This window comes from Rhinolophus ferrumequinum, chromosome 17 (genome assembly GCF_004115265.2).
Source record: "Rhinolophus ferrumequinum isolate MPI-CBG mRhiFer1 chromosome 17, mRhiFer1_v1.p, whole genome shotgun sequence".
In the NCBI taxonomy this organism is placed as follows: Eukaryota; Metazoa; Chordata; class Mammalia; order Chiroptera; family Rhinolophidae; genus Rhinolophus; species Rhinolophus ferrumequinum.
Window position 1 is genome coordinate 1490997 of NC_046300.1, and position 24921 is coordinate 1515917.

General features: G+C 45.0%; 1 protein-coding gene across 10 annotated transcripts in view; it reads left to right on the top strand.

Moving 5' to 3' along the window:
• CHL1 (cell adhesion molecule L1 like) overlaps positions 1 to 24921 on the top strand; it is a 155375-nt gene that overhangs the window by 125894 nt on the left and 4560 nt on the right. For 7 of the 10 annotated variants that reach the window (XM_033132128.1, XM_033132127.1, XM_033132130.1 and 4 more), the window contains 13 exons: positions 1738 to 1903; positions 4455 to 4579; positions 7446 to 7547; positions 7719 to 7916; positions 9600 to 9670; positions 14283 to 14505; positions 15641 to 15756; positions 15900 to 16104; positions 16294 to 16416; positions 17021 to 17200; positions 20499 to 20660; positions 21183 to 21392; positions 23305 to 23377. In XM_033132128.1, coding sequence (XP_032988019.1) covers positions 1738 to 1903; positions 4455 to 4579; positions 7446 to 7547; positions 7719 to 7916; positions 9600 to 9670; positions 14283 to 14505; positions 15641 to 15756; positions 15900 to 16104; positions 16294 to 16416; positions 17021 to 17200; positions 20499 to 20660; positions 21183 to 21392; positions 23305 to 23377 — 1954 coding nt within the window. The remainder of the gene's footprint in view (positions 1 to 1737; positions 1904 to 4454; positions 4580 to 7445; positions 7548 to 7718; positions 7917 to 9599; positions 9671 to 14282; positions 14506 to 15640; positions 15757 to 15899; positions 16105 to 16293; positions 16417 to 17020; positions 17201 to 20498; positions 20661 to 21182; positions 21393 to 23304; positions 23378 to 24921) is intronic. The other 3 variants (XM_033132131.1, XM_033132132.1, XM_033132137.1) reach the window with 2 other exon arrangements.

Genomic DNA, 24921 nt, shown 5'->3' on the forward strand with positions numbered 1-24921 from the left:
GCACATGCATCTTCCCCGGTGGTGTCTTCTCTCTGATGTGGCTGCATTTTCAGGTGTCGTGTACAATTTCAAAATGTCCTTGAAAGTCCAGGAGATGATTCTTTTTATACTCCATAAAACCAGCCTACATCAAAGTGAAGCAACTCAGCCAGGTTCAAAGTCAGGCGGGGGACGCCAGCCAGCCATCCAGACGAAGCTTCACATCCTTGAGCCGCACACTGTGCTGGACCCACAGGGGACCCCAAAACCGCTTGTCACCACAGAGGTGGTCACTGCAAGACTGCTCAGGCCATTCTTGTGTCCATTTCCTTGTTAAGGAATAAATAGAAATCCCATCAGTGAAAGATTAAGGACACCGTTTTTGCATATACATGATGAACGTCAAAAATTAAAACAGGGATGTCACGGTTGAATGAGGGGCCCATAGGCTCGTGGTGGAAAGAAGAGCTGAGGGCTCTGCCTGACGCGGGTTCAAGCCCCAGCCCAGCCTCTCCGCGGTCAGCAGCTTTGGCATCATTGCCTACTTTCTTTTTAGCCTTAAATGCTCTTGTCTGTAAAGTGGAAATATTAATATTCATAGAATTGTTATAATAATTAAATGTTGCAATGACTGAACATCCTTGCCGAGTTCTGGTAAACAGAGTCGGTGCCCCTGGATGGTATCTGTTACCATGTTTCCCCAAAAATAAAACCCAGCTGGACAATCAGTTCTCATGCATCTTTTGGAGCAAAAATTAATATAAAACCTGGTTTTATTTTACTATAAGACCGGGTCTTATCTAACATAATATAATATAAGACCGGCTTTAATTTAGAATTGGGAGTAGATGTTTAATAATTCACTTAAAATTAACTCAAGGTTATTAAAACTAATAATCTGTAAGTTGTGCCCGGGCTCCTGATAGTCCGTTTTATTAACACTTTCAGTTTTTAATCAGGGTAGATAGTGAACATCAGACCATGATGTGGAACTGGAAGGTCAGCTGGTGAGATCGTGCCTGAGAGGGTCACGGTGTGACCAAGTGCCACCTCGGAGTAAAGTATATGTTCCTTACATGGCCTCTGAAAGTAGGACCATGCGTTTTGAAACAATCGTAAGAAAGCAGACACTTGTCATGACAGCCATGGTACCAGCGTTTGAGCTCCGTGTGTGGACACTGCTAATTTACTTTTAAAATATCACGCCGCCTCATTCCACACGAATTCCGCAAGTGTACACTGAGCGCCTCCTGTACGCAGCCCCTCTAGGCCCTGGGGTGCTCTGGTGCAGTGAAACAGGCCTAGGCCCCCCACTTTCTTGGGGACAGGGCACCTGTTCCTGGGATCCACCATTAGCTGACCCACTAGTAACAGACGCAACAAAAGAAAATCCACTGGTTTTCCGTTTTTCTTTATGGTGCTTTGGCCACATGTCCAGAAGCACTAGAAGGAGACATTGGACTGTGTTCAGCATCTGGAAGCATTTGTTCGCTCACATTCTCCTTTCCCCCCAAACCCGGGAAGTAGTGATGGAAATTGCTAAGCTGTTAGTTACTATTTCCACTCGAATTTTATGAGTTTCCCAGGCTTGTGTGGGAAGAAGACAGTAAAGATGTGTGGTGTCAGGAAATTGCAGTGCGACAAGCATTGCGTGAGGTTTTGACGTATGTGGACACCTGTGGGTGACCCCGTGGCGGGCACGTGACCACGTAAGCGGTGCTTGCAGTGTTAACTGGTGTCTTTGTTTGGTACAAACAGATGCTACAAAAGTTCGCATTTCTCCTGCGAGTCCTCGTGTCCCCACATCGCACACCCTGGAATTGCACTGTGAGAGCCAGTGTGACGCCCACCTGAAGCAAAGCTTGAGGTTATCCTGGAGCAAAGATGGAGAAGCCTTTGAAATGAACGGCACAGAGGATGGCAGGTGGGTGAACGCTTATGATAAAAAACAAGTGGATAAAAAACAACTTCTGATCAAAAGGCATGTGGAGAACACCGAGAAGTGAAAACTCCTCCTGTCCCCTGCTGCATGGGACAAGCATGGGGCCGTTATGCCCAGTGCGTGCTCACAGCTGTCACTTTCCCTCATTAGCCCATTAGGAAGGCCGAGAGCTCCCAGGAATTCCCTGTGGGTTTCGAGCTTGCAGGTGGCCCCAGGCCAAACACGATGGTTATGAGGGAGGGACTGGAGGGTGGCCGTGAGTGGAAACCCTATTTAGAATGTGTACTGTGCTCAGCAGGTGTGATGGGGACTGTTGGTGACGACTGGCAGAGCCCAGGACAGAGTCCTGCGGGAGAGACTGGTGGAGAGGGAAGGAGCTGTGTGGTTGGCGGAGGAAGGTGGTGGCCGAGGGTAGAGGGTCTGGGGGGAGGGCTGTTTCCCCTCCGAAATGGCAGTGCCTGTGTGGGGGACCTCATCGAAGTAGATGCAACGTGAAAAACCATCACAAAAGGTAGAGGCTGTGAGCGGGGAGGGTCCCTCCTGACAGGTCGGGAGCTGATGTGATGCGTTCAAGCAGATGCCGGAGGAGCAGGGGTTGGGGCATTAAAGCGTCCCCGCGAGCTCCGTGACTGCTGCTGACCCAGCAGGGGCACCGCGTGGTCAGTGTTGCCAGCAGCAGCCTGTGAGGATGGGCCTGCCAGGCTGTGCACCAGGCACTTCACGTGCTCCCCCACTTTCTCCTCCCGAGAACAGAGAAACACTGCTGTCCCATGTTGTGGACAAGGTGAGTTAGGCCCACTGTTTCAGTAAAGGTTCCACAGGTCGTAACTGGGGGGACTGAGCCTCCACCCCAGGGCTCCCAGGAGAGAGTCTCTTTGGCAGAGGTCCCGGCAGAGCTTGGTTGTGACACGGACACGATGGGGAGAGACACGGTGGAGGATGAGGGAGGCGCACGCGGCCGGGGGCGGGCAGGCGAGGGTGGCCGGAGGGTTGGGGTCACAGCAGGCTTCTCGGGTGAATGCAAAGCGGAGAAGATTGGAGGGATGCAGACAAAGACAGACAATGGGTCTCATGAGACCACACCGGGGCCCCACGACCTAGGCGGCACAGCCAGATGGCAGGGCCTGGCCCCACGTCTAGAAGTATCAATGGTGAACCTGGACGGCGGCCAGAATGCCGCATGTTTAATAAGCTCCCGAGGTCACAACCCTGAGGACCAGTGGTCACTCTGCCTGGACAAATCAGAGGCCCGAATCGGTGGGTGTGTGAGGTTCAAAGTCACCGGTTCTGGGGCACATGTTACCAAAACGTTGCCCTTTTGTTCTGGTTGACGCAGCCCCGTGCCAGCTGGCAAATCTGGCAGGAAGACAGTGGGTAAGATCAGCTCCCACAGGTCACCCGACAGCTCTGTGTGAAGGGCTGACTAAACGGTCTCCCTTCACCTGAGCAGTAAACGCTTCTGCAGTTGTCAGCATGTGCAGCCCTCGATGTTGTGCCCTGTGGACACACAGCTGACGGGGACTGGGCGCCAAGCCTTGTCCTGGTTAGGACTGTGGTGAGATTGTGGACGAGCAGGACCAGGAAGTGGCATCGCAGCCGCCCAGGATCGCTGGGGGAACAAGCGCGTCGTCCACTCTCAAAGGGCAGGTGCAGGTTAGATTTCACTCCAGTTTCAAGTGGTTTTCTACAGTTCAAACTTCTCAGCACTTCACAGGAGTGTTACATTAAAAACCTCAATTATGGAAGAGTTCCTCTCCCTTCCCACAGGACGACAGTGTTTATTCCAATAAACAGCAAACTGCGGTGAATATATTTCAGTGAATGGAACGGTATTAGGAAAACCACGTGTGCAGTTACGTTAACATTACCTAAGTCGGACAAAGGGTATGAATCATATTAAAAATGTTCATGTAGTGAGCTCGATGAAAAGTCGGCAAAAATAGGACAAATGATAAACAGCTACGAGCTGCAGATAGAAGCGCTGGTCTGCCACCTGCTGTTCAGATAAATCCCATAGATACTGACATGCTTCTGCTCATGCTGGAGGCCGAAGAAAGCGACACTGGCAGGTTGGGGACTCCAGGTCATGCACTCAGCTGCTGGAACTGGGGGGCCCAGAGCTCTGCCTGTGACAGGAGCAGCCCTCCTGGTCCTAATGGGGATTCCCGAAACATCCACTTGAGTAAGAATTATTCAAATGTATCAGAGCTGTTGTCAGGCTGGTATGGTCTCCAGACTCACCAGGTGACACAGGTCCAACCCTGGCGCTGGCACTGCACACGCTTGGATTTGGTCATTAAAACCAACACCGAACAAACCTGATCCTTTTCATGCTGTGTAGACGTGGTAAACTTGAGGAATGCTTTATCTCCAGTTTTCACCGGTGGCATTCTCCAGTAAAATCTGCATCGTGTGAAGATGTTTATTTTCTTCTTTCTTGAAAGGCTTTCGATGGGGACATATGTTTTTGAAAGATCATGTTTCTCCTGTTCGTGCTGTTTCACTCTCCTCATCCTCATGCTTCTCCCTGCAGGGTAACTATCGACGGAGCCAGTCTGACCATATCCGCTGTCACTCTGGAGGACCAGGGCATTTACACCTGCTCTGCTCAGACTGAGCTCGACAACGTCACTGCTGTCACCCAAGTGACCATCCTGGGTGAGTGCACCCAGCAGAGCGGGCACGCTGCTCGTTTCCTCTCTATCGCTGATCAAACCCACTGTTCTCACACAACACAGTCCCTGCGTATAACTTGCTAGTGTGAATTTTTCAATTAAATAGTAACCCACTTTCCATACTTTCTCCTCTTCCGCCCAAGAAGTTAGTGAATGCTTAATCCCCTTCTCTGGGTAGTGAGAAGTAGGTGACATCTCGGCCGCGACACCTGAAGCTTGCCTGAGTTCCCAGAGCATGGCAGCCGCCCTTTCCTGGTGTGCAGAGAAGTGGGGCTCAGAGTGGGGAGGGCTGGTGTGCAGAGGTCAGGGTGGGGGTTCCTGGGGTTGCTCAGTGGTCATGCTCTAAACCAGAGGCAGGGTGGCAGGGCCTGCAAGGGATCTGCAAGGGGATGCCTTTCGTTTATTTTTTAAGTGACAATGCTAATTAGAAGTCAGTATGCCCCCCTCACTAGGCAGTCAGTGCAGTTGCGCCTGACGTCACCACGTGTAAGGCTCTTGGGCCGTCTTCAGGGTGTCTGTCCAGTCTCCCTCCTGAGTAACCGCCAGCTCTCTGCTCTGGAAAGCTGACCTGGACGCACACATGGCATCCACAGGCCGCCCACCCTCAAGCCGTGTGCAGCGCGTGGGAGCCCTGGCAGCACAGGGTGGGTGTGTGTCCCCCTCTCCCCGGGCTGGCTTTGTCCCAGCGCCACCTGTCCTGGAGGCCCTCCCACACTTCTCTCCCGTGGGGTTCCAGTAACTGCTTCCCCCTCCCCCAGATATCCAACCAAATCTTTTAAAAGACTCTTTACTGAAAACTCTTTGAACTATCTGGAATTGTATGACTGACACAGACATTTTTATGGTTTTCTCTTAGAATTCTGCTCAGTCTTTCTCTTACTCTGTTGGTATTCCTCCAAAGTGTCTGGTTTTGCCTACAGTCCTTTATCAGGTGTCTGGATTAATCATTATTAGTAGTAGGCTCTGGTTGCTGGGGTGCACAGCTAGGTGGCAAACAGTGGGGTGCAGCTTGCAAGGAAGGCATTCAGCCCCTTTGGAGGAGGCTGGTGAGGCGTGAGCGAGCAGGCTGGCTGAAGTGCTTCCCATGGAGCAAGGCCGCCGTGGTTCAGGTGAAATGAGTGGCCCCCAGGTCAGGTGCCACCTAAATAATCCTAATAATAAGAGCAATAATAATAATAAGGAGGAGGAGGACGAAGGAGAAAAAGTTGTTCCCAGGTCGTGGAAGGTACGGGTTTGCTTCTGTAGAATTGTTCCTTGTGATGAGATGTTTGGCCACAGGAATTCCGGCTACTGCACAGGACAAGCAGACAGGTTCAGTCCTCCAGTAATTACCCCAGTCGTAATTCACCACATGAAATAGTTCCAGGGGAAGTGGACTTTCTCCCGGGCGCACGAGTGTGGAAGACACGTGTCGGGACACGAGTGCAGGGAGAGGAGACGACAGTCGTGTTACCTTTGGCTCCGTATGTGACCTACCAGTTCAGAGTCATTGCCATGAATGAGGTCGGGAGGAGCTCTCCCAGGAATTCTGAGCAGTGGCCGCCAGCGAGGGGATTGGCTCCCAGGTGGCACGTGCCGCCTGAATCTCCTCGTAAAGCGTAATATTTCAGTCTCGTAATTAGGCTGCCATTTTCCAGAACCATTAAACTTTGATCATTTTAAATAAATAGTGGCCATGCTGACATGTACTATTTATATATGAAAGAATTACCAGTTACTAATAGAATAAAAGTAAAATAAAAACAAGTTCTGAGATGGCTGCATTTTCTTAACCACTTCTTGGAGTTTATGCTCTAATTTTTTAGACCAGTCTCTGCCTCATATCTCCGTAACTAACAGTAACACATAACAGATCCATGCGAAGCTTCTAAAAGTCTCTTTTTCCTGGAAAACAGTTTTTAAAAGCATATATTTGGCCCATTTCAATCCAGACTTTCCAAAGTCGTAAACATCCTTTAAGAGAATCTTTCTTCTAAGTGTCAACAGCATTCAGCCATTCTAGCTCTGTAGGCTTCTCGGACGGAGCAGGTTTTGCTGTCACATGCAGCAGGTTGCATGCGCGGCTCCAGGGACTTCAGAAATGAGGGCTTCAGTGAGTGCTGGGACGGCCAGTCCTCTGAGCGCAGGGATTAGAAACCTGCTGATAAAACTTCTGACGTAAGGCACCAACCACGTTCTAAAATAAATGTGTTCTCTTCTGAATTGAAAATATGTTTTTTGTCAGTATAAATGTTCAGCCATCGACAGATCCTGGGGGGCGGGGGGTGACAGAGGTTGCTGCCCTTGGAGGAGGACAAGCTGTGGGAAGGCCGATGATGTGACTGTCATTGTCTCCTTGGAGAAGAGACACATGTCTGCGAGGGCATGGGAGAATTACAACCAAATTTTGGAAGAAGAACCATGAGGGATAAGATGTCTTTTTGCTGTTGCTTTTGCTGTAGAAATACCATAAATGGCCACGTGCATCAACACTCTTACAATTAGTCATCCCCAGCTCAGTTTCCTAGTTTGGGTGTAACATTTTCCAGGGCCAACCCTTCCTCTTTCAGCACAAGAGGCCTGCCCACTCCTGGTCAGAGCCCAGGTCCAGAGATGGGGCCAGCATAGCCCCCCAGGAATGCTGACATGTGGCCAGAGCGGCCCTGGACACCTGGCCGGTAGTGCCCGTGAGCCCCAGTAGGGAACAGACGTAGAAGAGTCTGTGCTGGGACCAGGACCTGAGGGCCATGACATGTGAACACCTGAGCCAGCAGACGGGGCAGAGGGAGGGGGGCTGTCCCTCGCCTGGGGAGGGCTGGGGACAAAGGCCACTCCAGGTACTGTGCTCACATTCCCTTTCCTGTGACCAGATGTCCCGGACCCACCAGAGCACCTGAGCTTGTCCGAAAGACAGAACAGGAGCGTCCGGCTGACGTGGGAAGCTGGAGACGACCACAACAGTGACATCAGCGGTAGGGGTGCCTGGGACGGCGTGTCACTTACACCCTGGGTCACAGTGCACCTGAAGGCCACTGTTACCAACTGTCCTTCTTAGAACACCCGTTAGACCTTTGCTTCTGGGTATAAATCTTAGGATAACTTGAACATCCCGAGTTCTAATTGCTTTCCATGTCTGCTGCCAGAGTACATCGTGGAATTTGAAGGGAACAAGGAGGAGCCCGGAAGGTGGGAGGAACTGAGGAGAGTGCAGGGAGAGGAGACGACAGTCGTGTTACCTTTGGCTCCGTATGTGACCTACCAGTTCAGGGTCATTGCCGTGAACGAGGTCGGGAGGAGCCAGCCTAGCAGGCCGTCTGACCGTCATGAAACACCCCCAGCAGGTAAGTGGCTTCTCATCGGGTTTCTAAGGAAACATTTAGTTTGACCCACCTTTGAATATCTAAAAAGAAAAAACAAGATTGCTGGAGTGGTCTAGGATCTTAGATCTTTCACAGTCCGGAGCTTGAAAAATTCTGTAAACTGACAGACAACACATAAAAGATTCCCATTACACCGGTCTCGTAAGTACTGAATAAATGTTTGATACAGAGCAGGGCACCAGGGAGGCACACGGGCAGACAGTTACTCTGGGTAACTTCTGATAACTAAATATCATGTTAAAATCAACACAAAGTAAGTTCTACGTTGAAGTTCTATATATAGAGGGAAGTCAAGGATTCAACTTTCTGAAATAAAACTTCTGACTCATTATAGGCACCTTGTTAAGTTTTCAGTGTATCTGACATTGTTCGTTTTAGGCATCTAGTGCACTTTTTGTAGCTCAATGTCTGTCTAAAGCTCTAAATGTCTGTGGTGACACGGGGGATTTGGACCCTGGAAGTCAATGCAGGCTGGGCCACCCCTGCAGCCCTGATAGGAGGTGCCAGGGGCCCGGTGCAGCCACCCCCACGGCACCAGAGGCAGGACAGGTGCCTTCATACTTACAGCTGCTCCCGGGGCGACTGGGACCCTTTGCTTTCTGGCTTCCACGTGCCGCGTGCTGCAGTCCGTCACATGGCTGATCTCCACCGGCCTTTGGACCTCCTATTCTTGTCTGTTCCTTTGAGTTCCATTTGAAGCCTGGCCTTTGAGAAACAGAGGGACAACATCACGGATAAATAAAGCCTTTTTAAAGTCTAAATTAAAGTCTAAATTCCAAAGACACTTTTCTTTGCTTAAATCCTGAGAATAATGGTGCTAAAACGTGTTACCGAGTGGGCACAGCCATCCCTTGCTAATAACATGGTACTGTTTCTCCGGGAATAAACATGCTAGGACATAAGTCCCCTTGGGGACTGAGGAAAAGCAAGTAGAGGTAACAACTGAATCAGACACTTATGTGCTCTGAGTTGAACCTGGAGCTAAGCTCCCCCCGAGCCCTTTCTAATAAAGTAGATCCATCTCACTGAATTTCGTGGACACATTACCTGCTGCTTCCTATTTCTTGGCCCTAAACTTGGCTGTTGACATTAGTACCTGAGGGTAGTTATAGTAGCTTAGAGGCAGTTATTCACAACATACATTTCTGATAATGATTATAATGGAAAAAGGAAAGGAGGTTTAAAAGTATAAAGAGCAAGTTTAAAATTAAGATAGGTAAAGTAAAGCATCTACTCTCCATTGAATAATCACTCCAAGAACACTTCTCCTTTAAATACAATACACATTTTAAGGCTGCCTTACGAGAGATAATGGATGTGTTAACTAATCTTATTGTGGTACTCACTTTGCAATACACACATATAAATATGCAGTGTATGTACATATTTGTATGTATACATGTATGTCAAATCATTACTTTGTACACCTTAAACTTACACAGTTATGTGTCAATTATATCTCAATAAAGCTGGGGGATCGGGAGGGGAAACTGCCTTAAATCTTTTTAGGAGCTGAACTTGATAGAAATGAATAAATGTATCAAAGGTATTTAAATATTTTTGTGGGGGTGGGGAGACGGTAAGATGATTTATCTATGGACCATACAATGGGGAAAAATAATTTTAATGCTTGTAATTTTTCAGCTCCAGACAAGAATCCACAAAGCATAAGAGTCCAAGCCTCTCAGCCCAAGGAAATGATTATAAAATGGGAGGTGTGTATTGTTTAATGTGTTATGTGTTTCTCTGTGTTCCTTTTTCCTCTTCTTGTCTGCATACTAAGTATAATGATAGAAAATGTTCTTTATATTTTAAGAACAAAGAAATAAGACTTCCATATTTTATTACATTTTATAAATGTATTTTATTCGTGTATTTTAAAGATCATTGGGATTAGAATGTTGTGAAATTGAGTTTTCAAGTGCTAAGTAATTTAAAGAAGACGATCCAGGTTGATTTAATTATAACCAATTTCCGGAAGTTTCAGACTCCTAATATTTTTACTATCATTATATAAAGTTTCTCCCACTCAAAAAATACTACCTTAACCTTTCACCTCATTTTAGTATATGGTCTAATAACTATTATACATATGAAAAGAATGACCCCCAAATAATGGTCCCCAGCACTAAAGGTCGCACACGCCTTGTTTCCATCCCCCAGCGGGGGTCCCCAGGGCTGGCAATCCTACCCATCCCCACTAGAAACCCCCAAAGCTGGGGTGTGAACATGGACGGCCTTGGACTTCAAAGGCTACTTTTCCCCTTTACATACTTCTTAAAAGTTATTAAATGGATTTTCCTCTTTAAATTTGGCATAAAGTGGTATATCTGCTCAGATAACTTTAATTTTGTGTGTGTCATTTCTAAATTTTTCCTGTAACAGTGGATAACCTTTTTTCCTCTCCACTTCTTGGGCACATTTCACGAACAAGTATTTTAACCTATTGGAAAGTAGATTTCTGATTAATAATAGTCTTCCAACATTGAACTAACTGAATTTTACGTAAGAATAGAACATTTTTGAATGTATGCTGGAATATACTAATTTATTCCCATACCTCATTCCTGTGATTTTTGAGAACATTTTAGATGTATGAAGTTTGCTTTGACTTTTCCCCTCGTTACCTGATCACATGGCCTGTACTTGCAAAATAGTTAATATTTTTATATCAACACTAACCCTTTATTCCCATTTCAGTCAAATTAACTTTTCCAAGTTTAAAATTTGAAAAAAAGAGAAAGATAATACACAGAAACTAAATGCATTCAAGAATATTATACTTTCCTTGAATCTGTGGTCATACGTAGTTGCTGCCACATTTCTTGCTAATTACTTAACTTATAGACTGAAATTAGGTTAGTATTTTATTCTTTTCGAGTATCTCTGTCTTATCCTCTTTTGAGTTCCACAGACATGGCCATAAGCGAGGTGCTGTAGCTGCATAGATGACAGTGACACTGTGGTTAGCAGGTCAGTTCCTCAGAGAAGTGCTGTGTTTTGCCAACACTCACCCATTAACCCTCAGCACTCCTGCGGGAGCTGCCCCAGACAGCCTTCCTCTTCAGACGCTGGACCAGACTTACTGATGTCACCAGGTGCCACGTGCTGAGTGATGGAAAGAGGGTGGGCCCCTTCAGACCTTCTTCCTGCTCCTCTTACTCAGAAATCACTCTTTTTTGCCCCCAAAGAAAGGCAAGGCTGATTACTAGTGCCCTCTGCTTGTGCTAATGGGATTGCACCAAACAAGTGCTTATAATTTGAAGAGCAAATGATGTGTAATTTAGTAAGTAATTGACTGCAGGATGGAAGGAGTCAGTGATTTGGAATACACTGACAGTTGCATTCATGTTATGTTCCATTGTGTTTATTATTTTAAAATACCAGAGGTCTAATAATTAGAGGCACAGCCAGTGAAGTTTAAGAATGTTTACTCATTGTTTGTTGTTGTGCATGGAGTATCCTAAGGACAGGTGGAAAATGCTGGACCTTTCCCAGGTAGACGAGCAGACACTGAATGACCAGATCCCCTGCAGAGACTGACTTAGAAACGAAGTCCAGTCTCTAACATAATGATCTCAGAGAAGACATTTGTCTAAAAAAGAAAAAAAAAAGTTGATCTTTCACAAAAGTGTTAACAACTCAGAAGAGCCCTAGTTTTCGCTTTATGATTTTTGTGTAGGCATCAAAAGTGATTCAATTAAAAGTAATGCATTATGAGTTCCTTGGCTTATATAGGCAATAAAAAAATAAATACATGAAGTCTTGCTGTCCTGGGATATGTGTTCTCGGTGGAGGGACAGCCAATAAGCAAATATATTAGAAATAAAATAATATTCCATTTAATGAAAAATCCTTCAGAGCAAAATAAGGGAAAGAGCCTGGTGTGTTATTGATCTCTGTGCACTTACTAAGTGAATGGAACCTTACGTTACAATCAAAAATGAGTTTTGGTTTATCTTATTTAGTTCATGTTCTGCTGTATAGGAATTATCTTTATAAATCAGTCATGTTAAATAGTAAAGACACAATTTTTTTAAAGTAACATATGTGAAAAATGTAACTTGATAGAACTAGTCATTTTAGTTAGCATTCTCTTCTAAAACCCACTTTTCATTTAATGGAGTGAGCCCTGTCTCACACACATTCTAAGTGTTATATCTTGTCCCTTTTAAACAGAAATTGAGAGCCCACTGATAAGTTAAATAGTTATATCAGGATGATTTTTGTTTGACATTTCCCTTTGTTCTTAAGCATAAGTTTATTTATGTTAAATTTGAGTTTCAAATACCAAATTTCTAATTTCAACAACCCCCCCAAAAAAAAACAAAAAAAGAGAAAAACCCACAAAAACAAACGGAAAAACCCAAATCCACTAATGTTTGGCAAACAGGAACTTCTTCATTTACCTGGCTATGTGATCACAGTCCTGTGATTTCACTCCTAGAGGACCTGGGTTTTATTATTTCTACTGCAAATATTAGAAGAAAATCGTCCTGCTTTAACATGAAATTAGGCAGTGTGGCAATCTGCCCAGTTTCTAGGTCAGTCTTTATAACCTTGCTCTGTTCCTAGATCTCTGAAAATATGGTAGGAGTATAGGCTCTTTTGCTAAAAAAGTCAACATGGGAAGTTTTGCTAACACTTTCATGGGCTTCTCAGTTCCCTTGGAGGACATCCACGGACCCGTCTAGAAATCCTAGATGCCAAATTAAGAACCTCTTTTCTAGAGCTTTCGTGCTCTGGCAGATTTCCTGAGGGGCTCGCCTGGCGGCCTCCATCCCTACTCTGCTCGTCTCCTCCGGTCTCCTGCCTGTGTCAGGGGCCTGTCTGGGTATTTGCTGAGGTTCTGTTGTCCATTGTCTGAAAACCTAATCGAATATTGCTGCTTGATTTCAGGAGTCCAGGCTCCACGTTCAGGCAACACTTAGATAAGCTTTTCTTAAAGGTGTTACCTACGGTGGCACAGTTCATGTTCAGGTTTGCTGGAGAACGTCATCAAATGGACCTGTTCTCCATGAAGCAAAGCAGGTGTAAATTGTATAATATCATTTGTACACCGTTTTTGTTGTTGGGGCTAAAGAAGTCATAATTGCAGTGCACAATCTGGATCTAAGAGCTCGTGTGGCCTGGTTGGCCAGGGTGCTGAAGCCACTGGGGAATTTATATTCATATCAGAGTAAAACACCTGAGGGCAAAACTTCCTGTGAGCTCGAGTATAACCTGTAACCGAGGGAATCTCAGAAGGCTTTTGTTTCGCTTTCATTGCTTTTTTCTCTACTAGCTAATACAGGTGTTCACCTTGGAATAAACCTAGACTGCAAATTACTTTGCTTGTATTACCACACTATGCTTTCCACGCAATTCCAACCAATGCCTCTAATAAGTATTTTAATAAATCAGATTGACTCGAGAAACATTGCAATTCTGTAAGAACACACAGGCCATCATTGAACCACTTACGTATACAGAAAAAATTATTGCCTGTAGAAGTGGACCTTACAGTCTAGGACTAAAATCACATGTTTAATGTGTTTCATATAACTGATTTCATTTAAATGCATATTCCTATTTCTGTGAAATTAATAAAATGGCTGACATCACATTAATTTTTTTAATTAAAGTATTGCTCAATTAAAAATGAGAGTGGAAATAACCAATTTCCTATAGTAGAAATCCCCCACTAAATTTCCCTATACATTTAAATGAAGTGTGTGTGTGGTGGGAGGGGGAGGAGGGCGGTGTTTTCTCTGAAAGGAACAGAAACAGTATGGTTAGGGAGCTGGGGAATTATCACAGACAGGAATTCCATCTGGGTGCTCACGTGTAAACATGCATCTTCTCCAAAAATGATGTATGCCATCTCTTTCCTAGAGCTAGTTGGGTGCAGGAGAGTTCTGATGAAAATCACGGGGGACCCCATTCACAACCACGGAACTCACAGCCACGTCCTCTAGGTCGCCAGATCTTTGGGAGTGAAAATGTAGAACCTAGAGGAAAATGTGAACAAGAGCTAAAACCCTGTGTGGCAATTCTTAGTAAATTCTTTCATATGAAAAGTTAGATTTAACCACAAGGGTGTAACACAGGCATCTAAACGGTGGTGTTCCTACTACTTGGGGGTGGGGATGGTTGAAAGGGGAACTTTCAAACTTGAAAAAAGAACGACAAAAATTTTAACAACTTTCCAAACCAAAGAGGGGATTTAAGATCCTCCAAGAAATGACCCCTCCCTTGCAACGCTCCTGAGCCGCGTAGGGTGGCTGGCCACCACCTCCGACTCCCTGTATCTGTGATCACCCAGCTGAGTCTTGCCTTCTGTTTTAGCCGTTGAAGTCCATGGAGCAGAATGGACCGGGACTGGAGTACAGAGTGACCTGGAAGCCCCAGGGAGCCTCAGTGGAGTGGGAAGAAGAAACCGTCACAAACCATACCCTGCGGGTGATGACGCCCACGGTCTATGCTCCATACGAAGTTCAAGTCCAGGCCACCAACAGCCTGGGTGCTGGCCCCGAGCCCCAGTCCGTGGTTCTCTACTCCGGGGAGGACTGTAAGTGCCCACGCAGTGCAGTGTCTGTCAGGCAGATCGCGCTTCTCTCCATGAGCACTGTCCCTCTGCCTGTGGGCACACGAGGAAATGTCACTCGGGGTTCCTGCGTTGGGGTCGGCTGCAGGAGGTCGATCAGTATAGAGTGGTAAGGAAGTATGTCGAAAGGCTTACTTTTCTTTAATTTCCCAGTAAAGCCGTTTCTATATTGAAAAGCAAAGCCCTGGAATCATCAGAGTTCCAGTTGCATTTGCCCACACGTGTCAGAGACCTCCCAACAGTCCTCTGCTGCCTTGCCGGCCTTAGCTGTAGGTCTGGAGCTTTCCTAACAGATGAGAGACAGACCCAGATTTGTTACAGAATTATTAATGCACACACACGCGCGGTTTTGAGGTGCTGGTGAAACCATATTCTTAAATACGCCATAATAGCTGCTGCAAATAGATGATTGGAGAAAGGAAGCACAGTGCGCCCCATGTCACACACAGGGGGGGCTTATCCCATCGTTCTTCCAGTGTTTAAAGGCATGTGATCCAAGAACAGGAGAAGGTCGAATGTGCAATGACTAACTCCTGGTTCACCTGTTGTCTAAACTCTGCCACCCGAATAAAACTACACAGGACACGTCACTGGCCTGAGATACTAGTCTCGGCTGCTCCGCTGTGGTTCTTTTCTATGCTGTAGCTCCCCTGTGGAAGGGGGGTGGTTGGTCTAAGGGTTGTGTGGGCCAGTCAGCGCAGGTCCTTAGACCTGGGCCTGACACGTGCACATGCTCAGTTAATGTAGCTGTTGGTGGTACTGATGGATGACTGGCATTCCCAAGTACTTTCACTTGAAGTGTTGGTCTAGTTCACCTGCTTCCAAAGGCAGCGAGCCCCCAGACTATTTCATGTTTCATCACCCACATGTGCCCGCGTGGAGTGCGGCATTTCTCAGAGTGGTGCAGGCTGTCCTCTCCTGGAAACCCATGTGGGCTGAGGAATTCCTGTGGGAGGAGACAGTCTGGGTTCCATTTGGACCTGACCTCACAGAAGTGCTTTCTGCAGGTTAAACCATATGAACACTCGGCCTTTGCAAAGGCCCCTAATAATCGCATTTGGAGTTCATGAAAAGCTCATCATTCTCTCGTGCTTCACAGATCCTGACACAGCTCCAGTGATCCAGGGGGTGGACGTTATAAACAGCACGGTGGTTAAAGTGACCTGGTCAACAATTCCAAAGGACAGAGTCCACGGACATCTGAAAGGATACCAGGTTTTTGTCGTAGATTTTCTTCTTCTCATTGTTGAATTAATTCCTTTCCTGCAAATAAGAACGGAAGTCAGAAGCAGATGAAAGAGAATCTGCCACTGTAGCCACATATGTGATATGTGAAAGGGTTGCTGTTTTCATTGCAGATAAATTGGTGGAAAACAAAAAGTCTGCTCGATGGAAGAACGCATCCCAGAGAAGTAAACATTCTGAGATTTTCAGGACAGAGAAACTATGGAATGGTTCCTTCCCTAGACGCCTTCAGTGAATTTCGCTTAACCATCTTAGCCTATAATTCCAAAGGAGCTGGGCCCGAGAGTGAGCCCTACACGTTTCAAACACCGGAAGGAGGTGAGCGCCACCTGGGATGACGCCCACACGGTGGTTGTCAGTCCCTGAGTTCAACATGCCTTCCCTCATTTGTTGTTACTGTGAATTTCCTGAGTTAGCTTCTCAGTTTCTATGAGAAGTTATGACTAATGGGCCTTTTAAAAAATTTACTGATTTATGAGTGTCTGTCCCTGGTCTTGTGTTTTCTAGTACCCGAACAGCCAACTTTTCTCAAGGTCGTCAAAGTCGATAAAGACGCTGCTACTTTATCCTGGGGCCTGCCTAAGAAGCTCAATGGAAACTTAACGGGCTATGTATTACAGTACCAGATAAGTAAGTAGACGTTCGAACTGGGCGCACCTGTTAATATTTCCAGCTTGGGTGAGGATTTGGCTGCGAGTCTGTGATGATGGCTTGTAGGCTGCCATACTTCCTTATAGCACAAGGCTCGTAAACTGGCACGGAGGCACACCCAGCCCACTGCTTGTTGTTACAAAGACCATTTTATTGGAACACGGCCATGTCCATTCGTTTACATTTGTTCATAGCTGTTTCTCACTACAGTGGCCAAGTTGAGTTGTGGCCACAGAGACTGCACCTTTTCCAGAAGGTTTACCAAGCTCTGTTTCAGAAGAAAAAGAACATGCTAATAGGTACCAGAAAACATGCCTTTAATATTTATTTATAAGACACCCTGAGCCAATTACTAGGTCTCGGTGTAGGCAGGGCGACTATTTTTACTAAAGCTCGGCTTTACCGTGTGTGCTATGGTCATAATATTATGTCAGCCTCATAGAATTAAATAAGTTGACGGCTGTGAAGAATCAGGCTAGTTAGTGCCTTGCACACCTCAAGCACACACACAAGCACAAGCAAGGGACAGTGTGACTCACATTGTTGAGACTGCAGGGTGAGGCATTGCTCTTTGTTTCTTTAGTAAATGACACTGATGAGATCGGAGAACTAAATGACATCAACATCACAACCCCGTCCAAGCCCAGCTGGCGTCTCTCGAACCTGAGCTCCACGACCAAGTACAAGTTCTACGTGAGGGCCTGCACAGCGAAGGGTTGCGGCAAGGCCATCACTGAGGAGAGCACCACAACAGGAGACGGCGGTAAGTTCCGGATGGTTCCCACCTGCCATTTTAACCCCGCTGTGGAAGGAATGCACGGTACTAGCCTTGCAAATTAGAAACGACTGTGTCTCAGTCTGGGCAGCCTTTTGTTTTCCACTGATGTCAGTGCACAATTTACTTACCTTGTTTGGGAAGTTCACATTGACTCAATTTACGGATTTCTACACCACAGCAATCCAGCTATAGCTTTAGTGTATGCCGGGTCAGGAGCTATAATTTTGCTTCATTAAAATAGGGCGACACACGATCATAAAGTTATTTGTAAGGTTAACAGGAGGATGTTTTCCTTTTGGGAATATCCCCACACAAAAAGTACTTGTCTCTTGCCCTGCTAGACATTCTGCAATGCTGATCTGATACATTTCGCTGCCACGTCTTGACTCAAATATACACTGATTTATATATCAATTTTATTGTACTGTCTACTGGTTGGTACAAAATAACTGGCTTGAAAACGGCCCATGAATCTGTGGTTTCATTTGTACAATTCTCTTCATTCAGTTGCACTTTTAAAATTTTTTTCCAACTCAGAACCATTTCCCTTTCAAAATTATTTCTCCAACTATGATGTTAGCAGTGTGTTGCTAAGCTTTCTCTAACATCACCAGGGCATGAGGAGAGAAATAAGAAGGTAGAATAAGAAAGGAGTGTACAAACCAATAAGTGAAAACGAGGGCCTTAGGTAAGGTTCAGGCTGGCCAGACTTTGAAAGATATTTGAGGAAGAGAACGGGGAAATGGGAGATGGCAGGAGGGAAATAAGCTCAGTTGTTTATCACATACCATGTGTCAGACACTGTTCTGGATGCTTTTCCAAATTTTAAATTAGAAAAAAGGTAGAATCTGTGGAAAAAAGAGAAAAATAGTAACCAGGAAAATGAAATTGTCTGTTATTTATAAAAAGTGTACATTGAAATATATTCGAGGTTGCGGATCACTGTGAAATCAGTGTGTTTGCATGTGAATGATGGCGCTCTGATCTTCGCTGCCAAGTCTGTTTCTCCCTCTTATTGTTCTTACATTTCTAAATGATGAAGGGCTTGTGTTTTCCTCAGTTTCCCTAAATACTCAGAACTCCCCTTTATGGGAAAAATATATATATATTCAAATAGTTTCTCCCAAGAAACCCATAGTTTATTCCCAAGGACGACTTAGACACCAACTGACAGGATGATCTCATTTACCTACTCCTAAAAGTTAGATTTAAAGATGGTAATAGAATACTTTCTGGTAACTAAAAGGATTTCACTTCTCAAGAGTTCAAACGGGCCCCATGTGTTCAGTGCACAGAAACAGAGTCAGAATAGCCGTCATCTAAATATTGCAACTCCTGTGTTTTTAACAACAGAGTTTAAGGCATGGAGAAGGCTGATCTTTAAGTAGAAGCAAGACCACAGCATGCACAAACCGTGCTGTCCCCACCCTCGCCAGCTGGCATGTAGGAACACTGTCTCACAACGTGTCCTCACTGGAGTTATGGATGGCGATATGGATGGCGATATCTGGAAAATTTAGACTCAGTTACGTTCATGTCTGACAGGTTGTTTTTAGAAGATGGAAAATGCCGTGTGTGATTTCATACATAATGCTTCAGCTTTCCCTCAAACTAAAGGTGCAGCTCTTATGCTTGAGTGTCTCACAGAACTGTCTTCACTGTCGTATGTATCAGTCATTTGAAAATGTCCCTTACTTGTATGTTTCTGCTCTTTTCCAGGAATCTGCATTTTCAGTATTCCAGCAGCTGTCCCCTCCCCAGTTGACTCTGATTTCCCTTCCATAGGCATGACTTGCAGTAGTTGCAGGAAAGAAGCTGTAATCCCTTTTCCCGTGATTCCAAGGATTTCAGCGTGATCCTTGAAAAAAGAAAAATACATATTTTTTCATTGAGGAGACACATGTTGATATCACTAAATGTTCTATAATTGATAACTTTTGTGCCACTTGGAATCTATGCCTGTGTGTCTTTCTTCTCTGTGCTCTGCCTAGATAGCGCATTTTAAGGTCATCTGGCATTTCTTCAGAGAATGACATTTCCTATATAAGCATTTTTTTTCTGATTATTTTCGGTTGTCACTCCGATTTTCAGTTGCTTCACATTTCATAATCTAAGGAGGAACAAACAGATGGAGTTAATTCGAAATATTCTTTCTTGTGTCATTATTGGTTTGAATAAAACCCTTGCTTTGCTCTATTTTTCAAAAGCTTGCGCTACTTAGTTATATTACTGTTTTTGTTTTTCAAAGACAAAATTAATTGCATTCTGTTTCAGCGGTGTGCAATCTTAATGGCTTTGCTCAACTAACATGGCTGGCTGACCTCCCCATGGCGCCATTTTCCATGACGCCCTTTTGTTATCAGTAACTATAGAATCAACTTCTAGTCTAGGGTAAAACGTTTTAACTACTTTTTAACATGTAACATGGTGTACCCATTTAAAACAAAGTTTCAGAACCCTTAGTATTCTCAACATGGAATATATTTTATCTTCAGTATACATTTTTAACATTGTCTGGTTTATATTTATTCTGTTGAGTTGATTCTTAGCAAAATATCTAAGAAAATATTTTAGATATTTTGTTTCAAGATCAGAAATTAAATGCACCTTTTAATTACACTTGACTCATTTTTATCTGAGACTATGAGATTCTACAATTAATATGTTGGCATATTCATGTTTTTCTTTTTTTAGTAAAGCATCAATTTCTCATAGCACTTTCAGACATCTCAGTGCATTTCATTTACATGTTCCTATAAACCTGCATTTTATGTAGCTTACATTCTACAAATCTAATATATTTAATATATGACCATATCATGGTGTTTTCCATCCATATTTGTAGAAAAGATCAATGCAAAAAGAAATAATACACAATTACAGTGTCACATGCTTTCATTTAGAAGCCACATGGCCGTGTTGAATTTCCTGATATAGGTTTTGCAAAAGTTCAGATTTCACAAATGGCACTGTATATAATTTTTTGAAGCCTGTGTTTGGTTTTGAACCATTCACGTGACCAGGCAGATTTGTAGTACCATTTCATCAGCATGCATATCATCTTAAAAGGACATGAATTAAATTCATTTTATTTACTGCATTTCAGAATGTTAAAACAGAAAATCTTGAAATGTTGACTTTATTGATCTCTTGATAATTCAAGACGAAATAAAAATGCCACCAGCGGCTCTTATTCATCTCAAATAACAATATATTTTTTACTTTTCATGTCCTGCTTTTCAGTGATTACAGTTTATATGATTTAACTGTGTACATTTCTTAGGTAAAAGTATTGGGAAGATACCAGAAGGAGTAAATGTTACTCGAAAGATGCACCCAGTAGAGGCGTTTGAGCCAGGAGCCGAACCCATAGTCCGCGTGTTGCCTAAGAGCTGGGTTGATAACAATAGCATTTTTGAAGATGTAATTGAGACAAGAGGGAGAGGTGAGAAATGAGATCTCGTGTGGGGCGACCTTAGAAGCCGTTAGTGTTCTGTAGGCGGTGAGCTTGCACGTACTTCCTGTGTTAAAGGTAAAAACAGGAGTATATGCCCATGAAAACAATATTTTCAGTTTATTTCAGCATAGCCTTTTAAAGTTATCAAAGCAAAGAATGTTCTCCAAACGTCCACCTTCCCATATTGTTTTGGCCAGAGTAGTTGCCTAAAGACCTCTCCCGCTAATTAACACATGTGAATAACAGAAACTAAAACGGAAATCAGACCACAGAGACGCCTTGCCCTGCATATAACCAGGGTGCCTCTGCTTCTGCTGCTGCTTATTTAACTTGACCTGCTGCCCTCTCCTCTTTGGTTTCCGTCCTTAGAACCAAATGCATCTAGAGAGGGACCTCCCTAAGTAAAGATAAGCAATCTGTATGTGTTCTCTCAAATGTCCTTCATGTCCCATTCCCTTGAGGGTTGCTCAAAGGAGAAATAAAACTGATGCTATTTTTTTGTGTTAAAAGTGACGTTTAGTTGTCCCCAAAGGGGCATCATCCCAGTGCCTGTTTCTGGCATTCAGCCTGTGACTCTCTGTGCCGCAGAATATGCTGGTTTATATGACGACATCGCCACGCAGGGCTGGTTCATTGGGTTGATGTGCGCCATTGCCCTCCTCACACTCACGCTGTTAACGGTTTGCTTTGTGAAGAGGAACAAAGGTGGGAAGTACTCAGGTAAAGTGGGTTCATTTTCTGTTTTACATTTATTGGGGTAACATTACACATGGAAGCAGCCGAAGTGTCCTTCAGTGGATGATTGGATAACGAGGAAGGGGTACATGCACACAGCGGGATATTACTTGGCCATGAAAACATGGAATGCTGCCACCTGAGACAACATGGACGGACCCTGAGAGGGTGACACTAGGTGATATAAGTCGAACCGAAAAGAACAAGAATCGTGATTCCACTCATGGGGGCACGAAACAGAAAGCAGCAAACAAGTTGTTTTTCAACATGACTTTCAATGTAGGTAATAGCATTTTCTAGGAGGCACACTTCAGAGACAGCTCTTGTTTTTTTAGTTACACATTTAAGTCAAATTTATATTAGCACATTAGCTACACAATGGACTAAGAGGAAAAATTATTCCTATATTAACCCAGATAGATGCTCTAGAGTATAATGTCCAGGTGGCCACTGCTTACCAGTTTCTGGTACTTAAAATAGTCTCTAGTGAGACTTAAGTACTTCCAGGCTTTTATTTTGGTTTGTAAAACATCAGAGACGTTGAGAAGACTCATGAGGGGGCACACACATATTTGACAAGGCACCGTTTACAGCATGCCTCTCTACCTCCATGGCCCGGGGATTTCTTGCGCGAGTGCCCCTTAATGGCACGGGCGCCGCTAGTCACCTGCATGCGAGTTAACTCTTGCTGGGGACGCAGTTCTTACACCCACAACATATGCTGCTGCACTGCCTCCCGAACTAATGGTAAGTAAAATACAAATAAATAAAAGCCATCCTAATTGGTATAATGGTTGCCTTCCCTTTCATTTCATTCACTTTCCAATTTTATTGTCTTTTTCAGATATGCACATTGTGTTGTTGTTATTACTAGATTTTCTTAGTGTTCATGATGCTTGTATATGGGGGAAGCTTTAGATCCCACTGTTAGCTCTGACTTTGGTGATGTTCAGATTGATGAGAGCTCCTTGACTTGTGATTCGTCTAGCAAATACTTATTGGGAGCCCAATATGTATATTGAACAAACAAGCATGATTTCTAAATTGTTGTAAAATTACGTGGAAGATTTCCTGTGGAATTGTCTCATTTTTCCCTGTGACGACTGACTTGTTATGACTTAGATTCCCAAGGGCAGAGGAATGTTCCAGGTGGTTAATTGGGAGCTTTATGGAGACCTAGCATTCCTGTTGGAGTATCCCCCACAAACGGCCATCGCAAAGCGTGGTCCTATCCAAATGCTACTGGAGCGTCCCCCTTAAAAGTAAAGGTCACCACTTCCCATTGTAGGACAGCTGAGAGACATCTCCCTGCAAACAGTGGAGGTGCCATGAGAAGGGTGTTCTGTTGGACATTTCCTAGTGAGTGTGCCAGGGCCTGCTGGTCCTGAGTCCCACTGCTCAGGGACAATCTAGTGGAAATGTCACCACTGACCTGCACGTCCTGATTATGGAAGCAGTTTGGAGTAAGAGAGTGTGGACCAGCCAAATGGTTGACTCTTCTTCTCTTTAGTTTAATGACATTGAGCTGATATGCGCGAGTGGCAGCCTCACAAAGGTCAGGACAGTAAAAGGTGAGTCCTGCCCTCGGGCCTCTTTAAGGGGCCACAGCCACGTCTGACTCTGAAGGAAGTCTTGTCATCCACACAATGCTGAGTCGCAGGAAACTGCGAAGTATGGAACTGTGATGACAAAGGCAGGACCCAGATAATCCTTTTACCCCTTGAAGAGGAAACTGATGGATTGTAGATACAACCATAAACAAAACAAACAAACACAAAACTTGACTCACTAGTGCCAAAAAGTGAGCAGCACTGTTTTCAGCGCTCATCCACCGCCCAGCAGCACAGCTCACAGTTTTTAAAATTATCTGCGTTCCTTTTTCCTCTGTTTTTTTCAGTGAAAGAAAAGGAAGACCTGCACCCAGACCCGGAAGGTCAGTCGGGGAAGGACGAGACGTTTGGTGACTACAGGTGAGTGTGCGTTCCATTCCGGTGCATCTGGCGCAGTAATCAGGCCGTGAGCTGAAGCACAAAGAAGTGTTTCTTCTATAAAGAACATCCTGTAAACCGCAGGTCTTTCGCAGGTTCCCAGCCCTCTGTGAGTGGGGCGGGTGGCCTGCGAGGCAGGCAGAGGCCTGAGGGCATCCTTGAAGCCCGGTGCCCCGGGCGAATGGCACTGACCATCTGTCTGGGTAGCTGACATCTTGCAGTCACTCTTCTGCTTGCTCATTACTAATCCAGGTTGTGATGGAGTCATGTGCATGAACATGTACTATGTGTACCTACAAAGGTGAAAAAATCACCCTGTCCCCAAGGTGAATCTGGTCTGCAGAGGATAACACTTCTGTATGCCAGTAACTAATTAGTTAAACAGAATAACAGAGCAGAAGAGGAGCCGCTATTTCTGCCTAGGAAGGAGTCTGGAAAAGGGTCATCCCAAAACACATGACATCGGCTTAGAGGTTGAAAAAGCGTGTGTTGTCATTAACCCCTGGGCTCTGTGACTGCCTTATGGGGAGGTAAAAGTGGGAGAAATGGCACGCAGTCAGGTGTGAGGCACGTAGCTCTCGGATGTGTCACCTTCTCACTGTCCTGCTCTCCTCTTCCTCTCACCCTTTCCTCCACCCTCTCCATTCTTCAATGCTTCTGGCTTGGGATGTCATCGTTTCTGTCAGTCCTCTGTATACCGCAGCCAAAACAGCTGCTGCCATTCCTGAGCTTATGTGGCGTTAGCAGTGGCCACACCAGAATCCTTGTCAGATCAAAGACTGACTGGCCCATCCCTGGGCCCATCCCTGGAACCAGTGACCTGGTGTATTCTGAGTGTCTGTCCTGTATTAACTGCAAACATCTGAGCCTCGTCAGAGGCTCTCACTGCTCTGGACATATCCCTCTTTCTTCCACTGAGCAAGCGTTCTCTTTAGATGTTTACGTTCCTTGAAAAATCAGTTTCTTTCCAGAGTAAGGAGCATTAAAGGCGAACAAGGAAGACGTGGGAATTTACAAATTGTGGCTCACAGTTCAGGAGGCTGGGGCCATTGGGAACCTACAGCAACTATTTAAAATACTTTTGAAAGACAAGTATTACTCAATTTTATAGGCAAGAAAACGCAGACAGTGCTGTGTTCAAAAACATATCCATCATGCTCTGAGCCCTCTTTCAAAAGAGGTGAAGTCGTCCCCCGAGCCCCACCTGCCCCCTATAGTAGTTAATGTCTCCACCCTCTTTCGCTAAATGACACGCTCACTAGGAAATGATCTGATCTCCACGTTGTTTCATGAGGCAGCCTTCCTGGACGCTTGCCCCATGGCCACGACTCTCATTCTTTTAGCTTCTCCTAATGGTTTTGTCACCACCTGAAGCCAGTGCCACATCTTGGGTTTTTTGTTGCTGTTTTTAGAACTGTAGAAGCTCAATTGTGCAGCCAGTGACCAAATCAGTCAGGACAGCCTGAGTTACGCTTCTGTCAAAAACAGCTCCCAAAACGTTTTCTTTGTCTAGTCACGTGTCCGAC